The sequence below is a fragment of the Anopheles coustani genome, chromosome 2 (assembly GCF_943734705.1).
Source record: "Anopheles coustani chromosome 2, idAnoCousDA_361_x.2, whole genome shotgun sequence".
Classification (NCBI taxonomy): Eukaryota; Metazoa; Arthropoda; class Insecta; order Diptera; family Culicidae; genus Anopheles; species Anopheles coustani.
In genome coordinates this window covers 36,680,087-36,698,174 of record NC_071289.1, presented here as the reverse complement: position 1 = coordinate 36,698,174, position 18,088 = coordinate 36,680,087, and the positions used below count along the sequence as shown (strand labels likewise).

At 45.1% G+C, this 18,088-nt stretch overlaps 2 protein-coding genes across 2 annotated transcripts in view; both read left to right on the top strand.

Annotated features, from left to right (window-relative positions):
- Window positions 1–5,089, top strand: part of LOC131264326 (kinesin-like protein CG14535) — an 88,646-nt gene extending 83,557 nt beyond the window's left edge. Inside the window, exons 8-13 of the mRNA XM_058266625.1 lie at window positions 1,521–1,715; window positions 1,792–2,012; window positions 2,093–2,462; window positions 2,634–3,969; window positions 4,050–4,154; window positions 4,297–5,089. Of these exons, the coding sequence (XP_058122608.1) occupies window positions 1,521–1,715; window positions 1,792–2,012; window positions 2,093–2,462; window positions 2,634–3,969; window positions 4,050–4,154; window positions 4,297–5,089 (3,020 nt within the window). The remainder of the gene's footprint in view (window positions 1–1,520; window positions 1,716–1,791; window positions 2,013–2,092; window positions 2,463–2,633; window positions 3,970–4,049; window positions 4,155–4,296) is intronic.
- Window positions 5,090–13,134: 8,045 nt separating this feature from the next.
- Window positions 13,135–14,875, top strand: LOC131267249 (cytochrome P450 4d1-like). Its single transcript, XM_058270072.1, has 4 exons — window positions 13,135–13,297; window positions 13,373–13,756; window positions 13,833–14,465; window positions 14,535–14,875. Exons 1-4 carry the CDS (start codon window positions 13,135–13,137, stop codon window positions 14,873–14,875), a joined length of 1,521 nt encoding a protein of 506 aa, XP_058126055.1.
- Window positions 14,876–18,088: the final 3,213 nt, after the last annotated feature.

The window sequence follows — 18,088 nt, the reverse complement described above, 5'->3', positions numbered from 1 at the left end:
TATTGATCCCAACTGTCGCCATTGGTGACCAATGCTCTGCTATCATCATCAATCACGTAAACAAACAACTCAATCTAGACGACAAACGGATACCGGACGTACGAAAAAAGGAAGCGACACTCGAAAGAAACGACACACATCCTGCAGATGGTCCCACATGTGCAACGAAATGTCTGGAAAATCGCAAGTTATGTTTTGCACGATGGCATTGATTTTACTTCTCCCGGCCTTGCGCGCCCCCAGCGGTTCTTGTGAAAATCCAACAATCCAATGTTGCCTTTCAATCAAATCATTTATAAACGTCCAGTTTGGTTGTTTCGAACAGCACACAAAAAAAGGTTACAGTGACAAAAACTTTTCCTTCCCCCCAAACATCCCGAAAGCTATCCTAGGGATTTCTGGATGAACGTTGTACGCTGCAAAGATCCAGCTGTGTCCCTGTGCTCGAGAGTTTTTGTGTTCCGGTAAATACTGAAGACACCATAGAGCGCAGGCCAGGAATGTTGAAAAGGGGCACACGACCCTCGTTAGAACCCTCATAATCGTCAAACGATTTAGTCTTTTCCACTCTCCACCAAGGATGGCGTGTATCCTTTTTCGTGTGTGTTGCGAGCGAAACCTCGAACCAGTCATCCTTTATTCGGCTAGAGTTTTCAGAAAATTTAACGAACTCCAATGACTTGGGACTAATTCGGTCGAGGTGGGATGGGGTGAGCGTGAGGTTTCAAAAAGTTTGCTGGAGTAACAGTAATTGACCCAAAAGCAGGCCAGTGAGGGATTGTAATTCATCTGCGCCCACCGCTAAACCGATGAGTTACACCGGTTCCCCAAACAAAACCTGGTATCCCTTTTTCCACCCAATTCCAGGATCCTTTTCGATTTCGCTTAACGATATAGCGATTGATTTGGGAAACATTCCACTCACCTGACGCCCCGAACGAATGGTCCAACGGAAAACACAGGCTAGTCTACTATCATCGCTCCTCCATCCGTCTATAGGCTTGAAGCTAATGTGAAAAAACCCACCTCCCTTCGGGACTGTCACCATGGCAGAGAGAAAAGAATAAAAACTAAACAGTTTGGGAAAGGAGGGTTGGCTTGAGTATGTGTTTGGAATTTTGATAAGGTTCATTTAAGCGAGCGTAGAGGCTGGCACAGGTTTTCCGGACGACAAATGTCCTGCACGTGATGATGTCGCTGCGGAACCCGGAAAAAAAAGGGTGGAAAAAGAAATCTGTCCAATCGCACGTGTGCTATAATCGATAAACCTTACGTGAGGGAACCCCTCCGAAACGCATATGCAGCCTGTGCCCCAGCCGAAGAATTGGGACAATGGGAACAAGTTTCAATTTCGTCATAAATCGATTACGATAAGGTTGGGGAGCGTTTATCAAACCAATGCAAAAAATAATAGCCCAACTTTGTAGGGGAAAACAAAAAAAGGGTTTTGTTTTTCGCAATTGATGGTTATTGGGAAGGTTCTTCATACCTTTTCGTTTCGCTCTGCCACTCCTTTCTAGAATCGGACGATTCCCCCGGCATGTATCTGAGGGGAGACTTTCTCGGCAGGCCCACGGAACTGCGTGCACCGACGGCGGAACGAGCGGCCCTCTTCCTCGACCTGGCCTTAACGGGACGATCGCAGTGTAACTTCGAACCAGCCTTAATATACACCCTGCACGTGTACCAGTACAGCCTGTCGGGGAAGCGTGGTGGTAAGTGATGATGAAAAACTTAATATACTAGTACCAAAACTCACCCCGTTCCTACGTACTCTTTAAAATCCAACAGTCGAGGGAGGAAGAAGTCGCTTACATCTCATCGATCTAGGAGGCTGTGCCAATCGGAACGGAGGTCTTCCACTGTCCGGCATCGGGAACGTTCTGCTGGCGATACTGAGCGGCCAAAAGCATCCTCCCAATAGGGACCATCCACTGACGCCGCTGCTTCGCGACTGCCTTGCTCCCATCACCTGCCACGTGGCGGTCGTTGCTCATGTTTCACACTCACAGGTACTTATCGGAAAACTACTATTCTATATCCTTCCAAGCGTGTTTCATCGAAACACTCTTTTATCTATATTCTTCCGCAGACTCATACAGACACACTCACCACCATCCAACTGGCATCCCGCATCCATCGGATGCGTCGAAGACTGCGACCACGAAATCATCTGCTAGGAGACAAAGGACTGAACAATGGGTCATCCGGGCATCAGTCGGGTGGTTCGTCCGAGGGTCCCGATCCGTCCAGCTCGGACTTCTCGCAGGACACGGTCATCTACATGGGCCCTTGCGACGATCCGACGGACGGGGAACATCCGCCGGTCTACCTGCCGAGTCTCAACTCCGGCGACAATCGGTGCGCGATGAACAAGGTGCTCAAGGGGACGGTGGCAGAGAAACCGGCGACCGCTACTCCGTCTCCGAAGAAGAAGACTTCCGCTGGGAGCACTTCGAAAGGTATATTGAAAACAGATACAATGTATATGTCACGGTTGATATGTCAGATTTAAGATCGGCTATAGTTCTTTTGAGGAACTTCATTCCTTAGTTCCAGGTCTACTTTGCTATCCACCACTCCTAACCAACTCCATTTCATACACTTTTCAATTTCAAAACCAAAAATCGCAGCCCAGGCAACGAGTAATCCTACAACCTCGTGTGGTGTCGGCACCGGACGCACCGATAGTTTGAAGCGCAACCAAATGTACAGCCACCAGTCACAAGCGCTGGGTGGCCCTGAGCTGGTTTCGAACGCCATACAGATCGCGTCCCAGCACGCCTCGCCCAAAGTGATAGCGGGAGCCTTTAAGCATGTGTCTGGCGTCAGTAAAGGCTCCAATATCCCAACGCCAAAGGGGTCGCCGATGAGGCGCTCCAATGTAGGTCCTGCGACAAATGCTGGCACCGTTGCTGCCGTTGGAGTTACCTCGGCTCGCGAAAGTCCTTCGCGACAGATCAGCGAGGAGAAGTGGATCGATGGGCCACGGGTTTCCAAATCGAAGGTCCACGAAGCGCGACATCTGTTGCGGGAAATCAACCACGTGAAGAAGTGCGAAACGTGGGTCGATGGTCCGAGGACTCACGGTTCACAGAATCCTCAGGGCTCGTCAGCTTCCGCCGCAGCGGCTACAGCTGCAGCAGTGGCCGCTGCAGCAGCAGGTAACGCCGCTGGAGGATACGGGTTCATGGATACGCACAAGAAGAATATGATTCGTCAGTGGGTAGAGAATCAATCCATCCAGCTGCTCCAGCAATCCATGTCCGCAAACAGTTCCCCGATGCACTCGAAGCACCACGCCACCTACAGCCTGCCAAAATTCAAACCGAGTCGCTCGGACGAAGATGGGTTCCTTACGCTCGAGATCGACCGGGGCGAAGAGCTCGTTAACCCGATAGCGATGCGAGGATTCACCGCGGCGTCCACAACCGCCGCCAACAGCTCCGAGAGCCACGTGCGAACCGGACTGAAGCAGGCGTACAGCCTGGACGCCGAGCAAAACCCAGTGCCAATGGCGGTCCCGGCCGCGCAGCCCGTCATCCAGCCGCAGCTACATCAGCCGGTATACGCCTCGGTTTGCACGGCGGCCAAAACATCTCACGCGACCACCACTAACAACGTCGCTTCCATGGCGGGTTCAATTCACGACAATCACTCCGAACGATCACGCGCTCCATCGCAGGCCAGCGATAGGGCGTCCCACACGCAACAGCAACAAACGGATCCCGCTTCAGCGCAGGAGGAGGAAGACCAGGACAGTGGACCCTCGGAAGTTCCACCGGCGTTGCCCTTGATGGACCCACTTGGATCCAGGGAAATATCACACGAGAGTATTCACATGCTCTGCTCGAGGCACGCCTCCAGAGATGACGCCATGAGTGTGCACAGTCACAACAGTCACAACATCGGTATGATGGACTGTGGGCTGCAGGTTACCGAGGACGAGATAGCCAAGGCCATGAAGGGGTAAGTCAGTCAAGATTTTGGTGGTACATATCCTGTACTCATCTAACTGTTTTTATGCTCCTTTTAACCTACATCTTCAGAGAGCATCCGTTAAGTGCCCTCAGTCACGGAGAGCTGTCTATCGTCTCGAGCTTCAATGTTGGAGGTGATGTCTTTAGTGATTGTGTTATCGGCGATAGTATGAGGTAAGTGGGGGAGATCACTTTGAATTACCTAGAATTTGCCTTTACCTGTTTCTTGCCTTTACCTATGTCTTCCCTTCTGTCCTACCGTCGTTCAATTGGTAACTGACGCTTCATATACCAAAAACGTACTCTTGCCTAACAGGAGCCAATTCGACCAACTGGCGCGATTGCGTGAGATATTCACCTCCCAGCTAGCGATGGCCGAGGTGACACCTTCCTTCCGGCTTGGAGATACCAGCAGCGTCTACAGCGAACCGGCGTACCGTTTCAACGCGGGCCCGGCAAGTGTTTGCAGTGAACCGGCGTACCGTCCACCGAGTCCTCGCTGCCGGGACTGTCGGCAATCGCTTACGATGTCCCGCACGCCCAGCCAAAGTTCCCTCCCAAGTCTGACGGGGATTGTAGCGATCGCTGGCATGGAACAGTACGCTTCCCTACGCCATCCGGATGGAGCCTCCGATCCGAACCTACCGAAGTTGGAGAAAACAACTGACGAATACCTGGACGTGGAGGAGCTACCGCATGGACATATCCGCGAGAATCCGCTGGCCGAAATGTTGTGTAACATCGACGAAGACGATGGGCAAATGAAAGGACCCAGTGTCGCGCTGCTACCCCAACAGAACCTTCCAACGCTGCCCCTGCTGCCGCTCTCGACACCGGAAGCTTATGATAGTGGACATGATTCAACGCCACGCACATCGAAACACTCCGGGATCTCGCGACGCGCCGAAAGTGGCTACCACAGTGTCGGTACGGTGAGGGACAGCGATGAATCAAGCTTCGGGTCAGCCGCATCGCGGGCCCACCAGAAGTCCGGTGCAGGGACGGGGAAAAAACGCAACCGGGCTGATAACAAATCACTCTGCCACTGGCTGCGGAATCCGTTCAACTGTACCTACCCGGACACGGAGGGTGAAATCAGTGACTTCTAGAGCCAAACCGACCGCCTAGGAAGCGCTTTAGCTAATTTTATGATTTCTTCAGGCTTTCTTCGAGCAAACCTTGGACTGTACCGCCTCGATCGATGTGCCCCTCTTTGTGTGCTTTGGAGCCTTGAAAAATGCGATAACTGCCTAATGCTGACAATAAACCCAAAACGATCGCTTAACAACCGATATGGAACCAATTCGACTGTACAGAACAAAATCTTACTGATCCGCTAAGACAAGCTACTCGCTGAAGCCTCAAGTTATTTTTCCCTTATTCGCTTAAACCTCAGAAATTCTATGAGTTTTCAATTAAAATCCCTACAATTCTTTAATGGACCTTTTTAGACCTGACCTGACAACTTCCCGTTCTCTACTCTCAGCCGTTACGCAGATGTCGATGAGGATTCATGCTTTGATCGTTTGTTATCTAAATTGTTATCGTATATTTACTTCCACGAAAAAAGCTAACAAATTTGTTCATTCCCTCCTCTAAATCCTGTCCTCCAATCGGTATCTCATCTGATTGGATGATCCACCGCCTGTAAATTGTACAGACTAGGTTAGGCTAAACCCAATCGATATCGATAAAAGACTCGCAGACTGGAGGAGTACTGTAAATTAGCCTAATTATACCATGGCCATGGTGCATGGCAGCGCGGGGTTTTTCCCTCTAAAGTCTTTACATAATTGAGCAGCTTATGGGCTATTTATTGATCGAATGAAGTGTTCCAGTGCAACTACATCCTGGTGGGATTTTACCCGCCTCGCATTTACGCATGATAAATGGCGCTCGCATTAACGCTCTAATTGGGGCACAAATTAAGGCTCACCATTTTACGCAAACCGTACGCAGCTAAATGGGCTATTGATCTTATTTGCACGATAACGCCTGCTCACGCTAGGTACGGTAGGGTAAAAAGATATATAATATTCGTGAGCAACAATCGCGAAACAAATACCAGTAACAGCAAGAGATAAAAGAAAATCTCATGTTGAAAATCCGAACATAATCAGTGAAAAAAGGGAACCATTTCGATTACAAGCAGTTGAATGGTGCTAATCTATGTATTGCCAGCCCATAATTGTAGCCCATTTAAGTTCGCGCGTACTTAAGTAGCGAAATAAAATAAAAATAGTCTAAATAACTATGTTAGGATGTTGCACTCGGATGTTCAACCGAAGCAGCAATCGAGAGGGTATAACTTCCAAAAAGGCAACGAAAAACGCGAGCAAGAAGTGAGAAAAGGCACCGTCACGAGAGTTGTAAAAACGAATTTTAATCCAACAAAACCGTGGCTTTCCATGTTCCCCGGGCCGCACAAACAGAGGTAGAGAAAATGTTGTCCTACAAACGAACGACATTTGTTTTACAATCAGTATGTAGCTGCTCCAACTCTTGGGAGAGATGCAGAGATTTTCCCGGTTCAGATTACAGGTACAATTTTAGAGTATTTTACAAAGGCTGCAGGTGCAAACAGGGCCCTTCCAGGCATGTCACTAGAGGCAATGCCGTAAGTATATAGGCAAGGCAGCTGCTGCTCTTGGGCTGCTCGATGGTGGAACTGCTAGCTATCCAAATCCATGAATATTCTACGACCGTATATCATATATGACCGTGTACCGTGTATCGATATCGATTATGACAATTATTGCGGCAAACTACATTGTATGGACATATTGTATAATCTTTTATTATTGCTTTTACGGATACTCTGGGGTGAGGGGTTTTGTGCCGATGACAATTCATCCACGCGGAAAATCACTACCGGCAATGCGAAAATAATCTACAAAATAGAAAATAATTTTATACAAAAAACACTATTTTGTTTCATTGTTCAACAATTTTGAAAACATTAAAAATATCACAAATATACGAACAAAAGGTAAGGCTACAGACAAAGGTATCAGTAGATCAAACGCATATCAAACATTTTCGTTAAAGCTACAGAATAAACTAGTCATCAAATGTCAACTATTCACCTGCTGCAAATGTGAACACAGATGTTAACCCGGTTTTCCTTTCGTATGCTAAAAGAAAGGGCACCATTTGCTTCTACCTTCATTTCATGCATCATTAACGTCATTAACGATGCACGTGATTTTCTTCCTCTATCTGCATCGTAGGAAAAGTTCATCAGCATCTATCCAGCCGTTCCATCTTCCCCGTGCTGTCGATAGTAATTTGCCAGCAACACCTGACACGCGCAAAAAAGACTCACCGGAACCCGACTCCGGTAAGACAATGCCATTCGACTCGAAGAAAAATGGGGAGAAAAAACGACAATCGTAAAAACTTTTCCAACTCGTCCTTTTTTCCCACATTAGTTCACCCGGTGGAAGTTCAGGTCAGTTGCCTTTTGCTGGTGAGGGCAGCAAATGCCTTCAGGCATGTGGTGGCTTGAGCCTTTTTCCTTCTCGAGTGGCCTCGTTTTGTATCCTTTCTGCTATCTGCATTCTGGAAAAGGCAATCGACCGTAAACCGGGGGGGGGGGATACCGGGGACTTTAGGAGGGAAAACTACGACGAAGCACCGTCATAGATGTCGAAGAATGAAGCAATCTAGAAGAGTTTTCATTTCATTTACAATTTCATTCTATGAAACATACTTGAAGACGATCCAAACATTCCACGCGAGTGACCTACATTCAAAAAGGGGGGAGAGAGTAAGCTACCATTTTTGTGCACCTTTTTGTTGACGGAAGTAATACTACCCTTCTACAAACAGTACCTATTTGTAGAAGTCTTTAAAACAGACGATTCAACCTGGGAAACCGGAAGCAAAATGGGTGCGAACGGGGGTCTTTCCGACGACAATGACGGAAGCACGAATCCGGTGTAATTATGATGGAATTAAAAGTTAAACCTTACCTCCGTGGAACAAAGCGAAAGTTTGCCTCTGCCCTTACGGGGTTGGTCTATCCCGACACAAAGTATCCTTTTCGGGAGAAGAAAGTGAATAAAATAGAAGTAAAAGTAAGGAAATGGGGATGGTGAGTACATTTCCTTGAAATAACAATTTACAAAATGGTTAAGGATTTGTAACCCGTAACTAATTAGTCTTGAGTTAATGAAAGAAGGTAAGCACTGTAGAAATGTTTTAATTATATGCAATCAGTGCTTTGCTTTGGTTTTGACAAAGAGTTCATGTCACGGAACCGTTTCACTGGAGTGATAAAAATTATGTTATTTAATTTCTCCAAATTATCAGCATGGTTATTTCGCTGTTTTAATGATGCTACTACAAGAGACATTTATTCAAAAATGTTCATAATTTGAAGGACCAACAAATAACCTCAATTTCGGACCCGCTCCGGACATCGGTGGGAAGACAAGTCCTATTACCTGGACCAAGGACCATTATTCCCCAAAATAGCTCCCCCTGGAGTCATTCTATCGTCATAAAAACGGACAAAAGTCAACTGCCTCGGGATGGCCGTAAACTACTTCCAATATCAAAGGAACAGCCCATTTGAAACCAAGTGTGTGCTCCAGCCCGGCGAGAAAGCGGAATGAGTAATGAGGACCCCGCCTGAGGGCATTAGATACCAACTTGAACTGCTTAAGCTTAGGTCACTCTCCTCACAATGTTTATGTAACTTTAATGTTTATAAACAGACCGAAGTTTGCTTGTGGGCTTTATTTTTATTTCTATATTGCATTGCTCCTATCAGTACCGATCTGCTCGAGCGTTGTCCCAAACCTTACCGTTGTCGCATGGAAAAGTTTTCCACAAAAATGTAAATACGATGCCGCTCGAGCGGGAATTATGCTCATTCGCTTCGAGCCTACCGTCGGGTCCACCTGTTATTACGTTTTATTGTCATCCCGAAAAAGAGCGCCCGGATCCTGTACGAATCATGCAGGTCTTCCGTATTCACGACAAGAATCCTTCCGGTTTCGGTTCCCCTCCGGAGTCTCCCGAGATGTAAAGTTGAAGAAGCATAATGCTGAGGCTAATAATAATCATAGTAATGGTTTTATGTTAGGCCTTGGTCGGAACACGAGTTCCTTGCCGGAAGCGGTGAAACTTTCTTTCTCCTCTCCCTGATGCATAAACCGGGGGAATAAGATAATATCACGAAGGGTGAAGTGTATGTTTCTTAAAGGTATGGGAAAATAGAGAAATAGGAAGCATATTGTTAGTCGACTATATCATTGCAAAGGGATGGAAAAGCCGTACAAAAAAACTGAACTGAAACTCACAAAACCAAGTAAATCGATTTACAAAACCATTTTTTTATACATGAATAGAATAAGGAGCCATTTCGTAGTTTTTCTGTTTTTCTAACAATGTCTTAGTCATGTATGAAATACTTTCAATAACAAGATCGAAAGAAGGAACCATATTGCTTCAGCATCATCACGAACCGGAACCAAATCTTCTTCCACAAAAGCAATTAAAGCTTCTTGCATAGAAAGCTTCAACTTTTCCCAATCCTCACACACACAAACGTACATAATAAAATCGGATCTAATTTCGCAAACGTTATTTCAGTCACATTAGTTGTGATCAATGTGGCGAGGATAGTAATTAAGAGAAACTTTCCCATCTTTATGCTCGCTTCCGTCGCTTCCGGTTGGCCTTTGTTTCCGGCATACGGGGCAAATTTCTTACGGTAAAGCGTCTGGCTCCTCGGCCGAGACTAGTCATCATCGTGAAAGATAAATGATGTCACCGACAGAAGAAGTGACCACCAAAACGGAACGAGAACCCAAACCAATCGACATCCATCCGGTGCTAAAGAGATGAGATCGATAGCTTACCGCTTCAACATTGGGCATCCTTTCCTGATTAACGAGGAAATAGGAAGGCGAGGAAGAAAAACTGCCACCGACGACATGTTGTTCATTTGACCGTTCTTTATTTCTGTGCGTCCCGCCGTTCAGATTGATCTGGATTGAAATTAGATCACGGAAAAGAATGTGATTACGATAATAGGTACTCGATTGAACGAATTGGTTGGCTTATTGGCTTCCGATCGTGATTGGAGGACAACTTCTGTCGCCGACTGGATGGAGCATGTCAAAGAGTGGTGTATTTGTCTGAGTTTATAAATGAAACATCCTTTTTCCATTTATCAGTAACTTCAGAATTCAGTAAAATGATGGCTTCTTGAATTTATGAAGCATTTTAAATTAAAATGTCAATTCAACAGGATGCATATACCGATGAATCTGAAACTGATTTTTGATGAGGAATTCTATAACTCACAAAACACTTCTCATCTTCGCCCCATTCATAAACATCTATCCCCCAGTGCATCGAATCTGAGTAAAAAGGTGAAGTTTACAAATGATTACAGTTAAATACTGTTTCGAGAATTGGAAATACCGGAGATTTGAAAAAATTAGTTTAAATGTTTGGAGAATTGTTGGAGGTTCATTAAAATAAAAATTGTGTATGGTTCACTTGACCTTACAACTGAGATCAAGTTTAATTTCAATCTTACATTTCAGCAAAATGCTTTTATGCCAGTGAAGTTGTGTTAAAGTTCAAGTTGCCGTTTTTTTCATTTCCAATGCCCCGTGCTCCACAAAAACAAGCTTTTAGCAAACGCCCATTTCAGTATGAAATATTAAACGAAAACTTTCATCGTCATTAGAACTCCTCTTCTCGCTAACTCCTCAAATAACACGTTCAGCAATTCAGCGTTCACGGTGGACATCTGTTTACTAGCGCGCCATAAAGTGAACCCCTGACTCTCCTCCGTCCAGATCATAGGCGTACGAAAGCACTTTTGGTTTCACCCCCAACTGCCATAAGTATCGTTCCCATTAACACAATCCGTGTACAATCCCCCGCTAGACGCAGCACTTCTAGGATCGTTGGTTGCAAAACAATAAAATTAAAATAGATTCTAGCTCTATCTCTCCGTTTATTTATGCTTTCAGCAACTATTAAACGCAGCACTTCCTTCCCCGACTAATCCGTGCGGATTTGCTCGAGCGCCCGTTTGCACTTTGCCGGTTTCGTGGCGACACCGTTCGACGCAACCATCGAGCGGCCGAAGATGAAGGTTTCACGCTCTTTATCCACCGCTCCCGGCCAATGCCGGGCAGCGGCATAACGGGCAGCTAATGTTTCTGGCTCCCCCTCCCAGAAATGAGACAAACCATCTCCCAGTATAACTGGGGCAGGGGGTAAATCTCGCTCGGAAAATCTAAAAACACAACACCCTCTGGGGCTGGTTTTTAGGAAAGGACATTCTGTCACTCCCTCCCTACCGTGAAGCTCGAACGTACGTTACGTTACGTTAACCATTTCCGATACAAACCACCGATAGGTGGAAACGAACGAAATTGTTACAGCGGAATGATGGCAAAAGATGCCTTTATTGCCAACATGCTCCTTACCATAGTCGCACAATGTTTGCGACCGTGCCCGGTTCAGCAGAAACGGGGGAAGTGGTGGGCCGAGAATTAAAAGTGTTCTTGAGGTGATTCTGCGGAAATGGCTGTGGTAAACACCGTAACCAACCGACCGCTTTCCCAAAGGCGCCTTTTCACGAGCTAAGAACATGTGCACATGTGAATCAGTGGCCACTCTATCGCAACCTTCGGCCCATTCCTGCCACCTAGCCCTCACGACCGAAAGTATCACGAAATAAAAACCTAACGAAATGACATTAAAAACATGGCTCGTTAAACTGCTGAGCAGTCGAGATTTTTTTCTCTACTTCTTTTTGTTCTTTCTTTCTATTTCCGAACATTGGAGAACATTTCGCTCTTGAGGAGTTTATCGCATCCTTTCTGCTCGGGCACTATCTTGTTCCGATCTCGAGTGTCCCACACTCGGAAAAGGAATCAACGTTCGGTGAGTCAACATCGCGTAAGCTTGGGGCCAAGCTGGAACCAGATTCCATCCGACAGGCTCCGCTGACCAAGGGCGCAAGGGTCCGATTGCCTCACCAACGCTGGAACGACAAAAAGGATTATGTTGGATTTGGTTTGTCACGTTCCGGTCACAGTCGCAATCTCAATCTGGGCCAAAAGTGCCCGGCCCCAATCATTCCCGGGTGCAGCCGAGGGTCCTTCGCCAAGCACAAGAGCAGCTTGTTTGGGTCAAATGGGAGAAGACAAGGGATTTGGCCGGGTAAACATGGAGTGCCGGCATTCCTGTAGTGATTTTTTTTTTCCTATTTTTCGTCTGCAAAACGTTAGTAAATCCAACCAGATAACGATGTTACGGGATGACGAATCGATTTCTGCATGAAAAAGAAACTGAAACACACTAAACCAGACCTTTTTTGTATATCATTGTTACTTAGCATTTTTGACCATTTATTAGAGTTATCATTACAAGTACAGAAAGATTGCTAAAGTTTCATACCACGTAGCGTAAAGAATGCAAGATATAATATTATTAAATTAATAATATTAAAACTGTAAATTTGCACTACAACCGATTTGACCGCTTATCAATTTTCGGTTTCGAATACCTCAAAAATGGTTCAATAAGCCTTGTTCTAGAATCGAAACCTATTTTTTTTAATTTAATATTATTTATCAGCGTTATTTTACAGTCATCAATTATGAACCTAGATTTTAAACGACCTTTTTCACATAAGAAAGGAAGGTGTATCAAAAAATAAAAAAAAACAGTGAATAATCGATAAATATCTACTAAACTGCTGTTTACTGATCACAAAAACTTCAAAAAGATCCTAGCTAAACAATAAAAAATCAAACAAATTGACCGGACATGGTCATGAGAATATGTACATAGCAAGGCAATGAATTCTATTGTTAAATTTTGATTATTTTCATGGTTTGTTTACCATCATACGAGAATTCAGTTTGCCAGCACGACCACCATTGTTTCTACACTAACACAAAACAACACTCTAATCGCTAATCAAAACTGTAGCGTAGCGTTTACCAATAGCGCAGATAACAGAACACAGAACCATACATACATAAATGCGATAAGAAGTATAAAAGAGACTCGACTGTGAAGTTTAACCGTGGGACGGTGTGTTTTGATTCGCGTCTGCAGTACGACAGTGTCTATCGGCTGAGATTGAGCGGAGTTCTTATTTCGGTGCAAAATGTTAGTCCTCACTGCTATTGTGGTCATCGTCTTGACCTACGCGCTCCTAAACTATCACCGGAAGCGGCAGAAGATTCTTGAAATGGCTAGCCATTTCAATGGGCCTTTTCCGGAATACTTTCTCGGGTGTTTGAACATGTTTAAGGGCAAATCGATCCCTGGTGAGTATTGTAAGTTTGCCATTCCTCATCACAAACAATGTAATAATCTATTGCAACGGGGTTTCCTACCGTAAGAACTGTTCGACGCCTTGTACGAATGCCATAAGTCGTACGGTGAAGATGTCAGTTTGATCGGTCCCTTCAACGATTTCGAACTGCAACTCGCTAGCTCCCGCAACATTGAAAAGGTGCTCTTGACTAAGACGACAAAGAAGTCGTTCCCCTACGACTTCCTCGAGGCCTGGCTTGGCACGGGATTGCTTCTTTCGTTCGGCGAAAAATGGTTCCAACGGCGCAAGATCATCACCCCGGCATTCCATTTCAAAATACTTGACCAGTTCATGGACGTGTTCAACAAGGAGGCGGACATTCTTGTCGACAAACTGGCCCAGCGAGTGAACCGGGGAGAATTCGATATCTACGATAACATCACCCTGTACGCACTGGATAGCATTTGTGGTGAGTCATGCAGATTAACGTTGTTTTTTGACCGAGGATTACGCCTTACTCATGTACTCTTACCGTTTCTGCATAGCAACGTCCATGGGAGTTCACATCAATGCACAGGACGATCCTAACCATGAGTATGCGCAGGGTGTCAAGAAGGTGTCGGAGTTTATGTTCCGACGAGTCTTCAGTTTATTGCGCCAGTTTCCGTCACTTTTCTTCCTGTACCCTTATGCGCGCGAGCAGGGACGGGTCATCAAAAAATTGCACGACTTCACCAACTCCGTCATCGAAAAGCGACGCCTACAGTTACAAGCTGAGCAGGCGATTGGTAAGGTTGAGTTCGATCGCGACGAAACCGATTTGTACTCCAAGCGTCGTGATACGTTCCTCGATCAGCTGCTCAAGGTGAAGGTCGATGGAAAACCACTGAGCACGGCCGACATCCGGGAGGAAGTGGACACGTTTATGTTTGAGGGTCACGACACTACCACGTCCGGGATCTCGTTTACTATTCTCAACCTTGCCAAACATCCGGAAATCCAGCAGAAGGTGTTCGATGAGATCAATGGAATGCTTGGCGCGAATGCTAAGACGACGTTCCTTACAAGCGCATTACTGCAAGAGATGAAGTATCTCGATATGGTCATCAAAGAGTCTCTACGACTCGTTCCTCCCGTTCCGTTTATTGGTAGAGCCCTTGTTGAAGACATGGAAATGAGTGAGTTGTGCTGGAAGGAAAGATTGATTAAATTTTGAAACATTAATATTAATTGATTGCTTCGATCAGATGGAACTATCATCCCGGCGGGAACCACGATCTCCCTCAACATCTTCGCCCTTCACCGCAACCCCAAAGTCTTCCCCGAGCCGGAAAAGTTCATCCCGGAACGCTTCTCCGACGACAACGACATCAAACGAGGCCCGTACGACTACATACCGTTCAGTGCCGGATCGCGGAACTGCATCGGGCAAAAGTACGCCCTGCTGGAAATGAAGGTAACGCTCGTCAAGCTGCTGGCCAGCTACCGCATCCTGCCCGGCGAATCCATCGATCAGGTGCGCTACAAGGCGGATCTCGTGATTCGCCCGACTTGCGGCATCCCGGTGAAGCTTGTGAAAAGAAGTTAAACTGCGATCCAGGAATAAAGAAAAGCTTATTAGCTCCATCCTCCCAGATCCCCGGAGAGGTTAATGGATGAAGCGGGAAACTTTTACCTCTCTTTTTTCGATTCGCGGTAAACTTTGCTTCGCCCTCGATAAGACTTTGGCATGGCCTCTCTGGTACCTGGAGGGAATATAATAATTTAATTAATCAATCCGAATCCCAACTATTCCGACGTCAAAAGACTTCCCATCGCGTACGCAGCGCTGTCGTACGTTACACGTCGTTGGTGGAAAAGTATGGCAAACTAGTAATAACCGCAAAAACACGACGCTCACGCGGACTGGGACCGGGAGGAGCGCACTACAACGGTTTCGTAAATTAAATTTATCAACTTTTTTCCGCAAGTTCCATTTTTCCCATCACCGAGCTAATATCGCTTCTTGCACAACGCACAAAACCAACTACTAAGCTCGAGGCTTTCGGACAGGCGAACCTGCCCGTGTAGCGCCTGTTTGTGCTTCAAATTGGTCAGGTTGTTAGGTTTTGCTCTCGGGCTCGGTCAGTCGTCGCCGGCCTCGGTTGCGTGCGGCACGTCCGCAAAAACTTGTTTCCCGGCAGTTGGTTTTTTGTTTCTCCTTACTTTCACCCTACATATCGACCTAACGCCCAACGGCAAAAGCGGAAAGTCATCAAAGGGATCCTAGTTTGCAGTTTCATCTTTTTTCCGGCTTCCGATTCGTCTCCTTTTTTCACCACCACCGACCGCCAACCACATTCCGCATTCCGGTTTGGCAGATGAATGGATGGTTGATTGAATGAAAATATTGTGTATTTCCGCCTGGAGTAGCTACAAAGTGTGCTGCTGGCATGTGGCCGGCCCCGGAAATCGATCCTCCCATGAGGCGATGCTCGGAAGTATCACGATTCTGCAGGTGTTTGTTACCAAAAAAAACAACTTGTATCCTGTACATAATTGTCATATGTTATCCTAATGATTATGTAGCCTAAAAATGTGTTTTAATGTTGTATGAAAAAATAAAATAAAATAAAAAGAGAAATCAAAAATAAAATAGTAATTCTTGTACGAAAATGGATTTCAATAAAACTATTATAAATAAAGATTAAAAAAAAGTTCATAAGCTGCATTCCAGGTTGTGATGTTTTTAAAATCTTTTATTGCTTTCTCCAGCCCATTTCCAACACCTGCTAAAAAATAGTACAACGAAACAGAAGAAGATACCCTACAGAACAAAACCAAACACTGCAGATTGATATAATTGTGTTGGGCGTGCCGAATGCCCGGTGTTTATCAAGAGCATCTCCCATGATAAGCGACAGCAAAGTTTCTGATCCAATTTGTTTGATTATGATTGGATCGTAAGTAAGTCGAAAGTGGATAACATAATTGTGGATTGTTTCACAGTTTGCTCGCGGTGAAGAAAGTTTTGTTTTTTCTCATCCTTCTATTAACGTTGAAATTCCAAGCGTCAGTGCAGTCGTGCGTATCGAGTACTACGTAAAAGGCTTACACACACGCACACATTCGAAAAATGCCGCCATTTTCTAAGCTTTCCAGAACGCCGACGAGCCATTTCGTGTAGTGAATATTTTATTAGTGTTCTACGATAACGGTACTCACTTTCTTAGGCATCTTCTAATTCTTCCGTCCGTTTTCTCCACGTGTTGGTAGCTTTCAAATACAACCTCCTTCCAAGCACTATTTCGGCGAAGGCTCCGGAAAACGAACAGTTAACCCGGACGCGCTAAGAACCGCTTTTAACCTTTCGCAATGCAAACCCCAAAACTCGGCAGCACCAGGTTTGGTTTAGGTTGCAAAATTTATAGCAAAGGTACATTTTTTGCATTATAGATAACTTTACCACCGCAAGCACTGGCACGCAACCTTAGTATATACCCGAAAAAGCTGCCTCCCGCCGGGAGGTCCTGGCAGCATTCCGCGACGGCTTACAGTAAAGCTCGTTCTCTGAATCTCGACTCCATTCTAGCCGGGATAAATCTGCATCTTCTGCCCATTTTCCCATGCATCTGGAGCGACCGCTAAGAATCTGCAGGGTTTACAGGATGTATTTGTTTATTATTTTCTCACCTGAATGCAAGCGCCGGATCTCGAACGAACGAGTGCAAACATCGTCGACGATTCAAGTGCAGTGATGAATGTGCAATGGTAGTAACCGTCCGTACCGTAGCGTGCCATGAGCGGTTTTGTCGGGCTACATGAATATTGCAGATAAGTGCAGTCGTAATGGGGACGTACACACATACATAGTGAGAAAAGGATGGAAGAGGACAGCTCACCTGTAGAAACATTGTATTATACGCTCGATCTTCGAGAATGGTGGAATGTCCCGGTAACCAGTTGGATACACTTTTCGTGAGATTTATTGAAAATAGGAGGGATTTCGGGTTTAATAAATTCTCTTGAGAGGAGTCTTGTTTGCATTTCAAGTAGTATACTTGACCTCAACAAAAGGTGTTTCAGAGGCATCGACTTTCCAGACTCTTGCTTTTGTTTTTTACATGTAAATTGAATTGATATTTTGAAAATGTGAGATCAATAACCTTAGTCGAATACATTTTCCACAGTGTTTAACATATTTTAGCGCATTGCCCGAGGCTTTTAGTGAATTTATCTAACTTATTAATACGATTTCCGAAGCTTATTAGTGACTCCAAACAATCCCGTTAAACAAAATATATTAGAAAGTATTGATGCATAACGAAAAACTCATTTTAGTATAAAAAAGACAACCTTGACAAATTTACTGTTGTTAGCAGTTTAACCATCATACGTGAAACGCCAATCCTTATGTTCATTTAAACATCCCATCCCTATTTGAACAATCCTGCTAATGGCAACACTTGCAGTCAAGTGCTTTCAAGGGATGTACTTTTTTATGAGCATTATTTTGCCCACTTAACCCTGCATTGTCACCTTTCCATTTAAAATATCAAATATTTAGGATTGACTCTGGACAAAAGGCTGACTTTTCGATACCATATAGATAATACGGTTATCAAATGCGAAAAACTATTTCGTGTACTGTACTGTTTCCTAAACAGGAAATCAAAACTAAATTTTAAAAACAAATTGCTGCTCTACACTTCCTTGATCAGACCAATTATAACATACGCCTCCCAAGTCTGGATAACATGTGCCAAAACGCACCAGAAAAAACTTCAAACCGTACAAAACAAGTATCTAAAGGCAATATTAG

Bases quoted from the DNA above. Each gene is read 5' to 3' on its own strand.
- LOC131267249 (XM_058270072.1), top strand. From the start codon at position 13,135: ATGTTAGTCCTCACTGCTATTGTGGTCATCGTCTTGACCTACGCGCTC. The intron at 13,757-13,832 runs GTGAGTCATGCA...GTTTCTGCATAG, and splicing joins CGCACTGGATAGCATTTGTG to CAACGTCCATGGGAGTTCAC. The intron at 14,466-14,534 runs GTGAGTTGTGCT...TGCTTCGATCAG, and splicing joins TGTTGAAGACATGGAAATGA to ATGGAACTATCATCCCGGCG.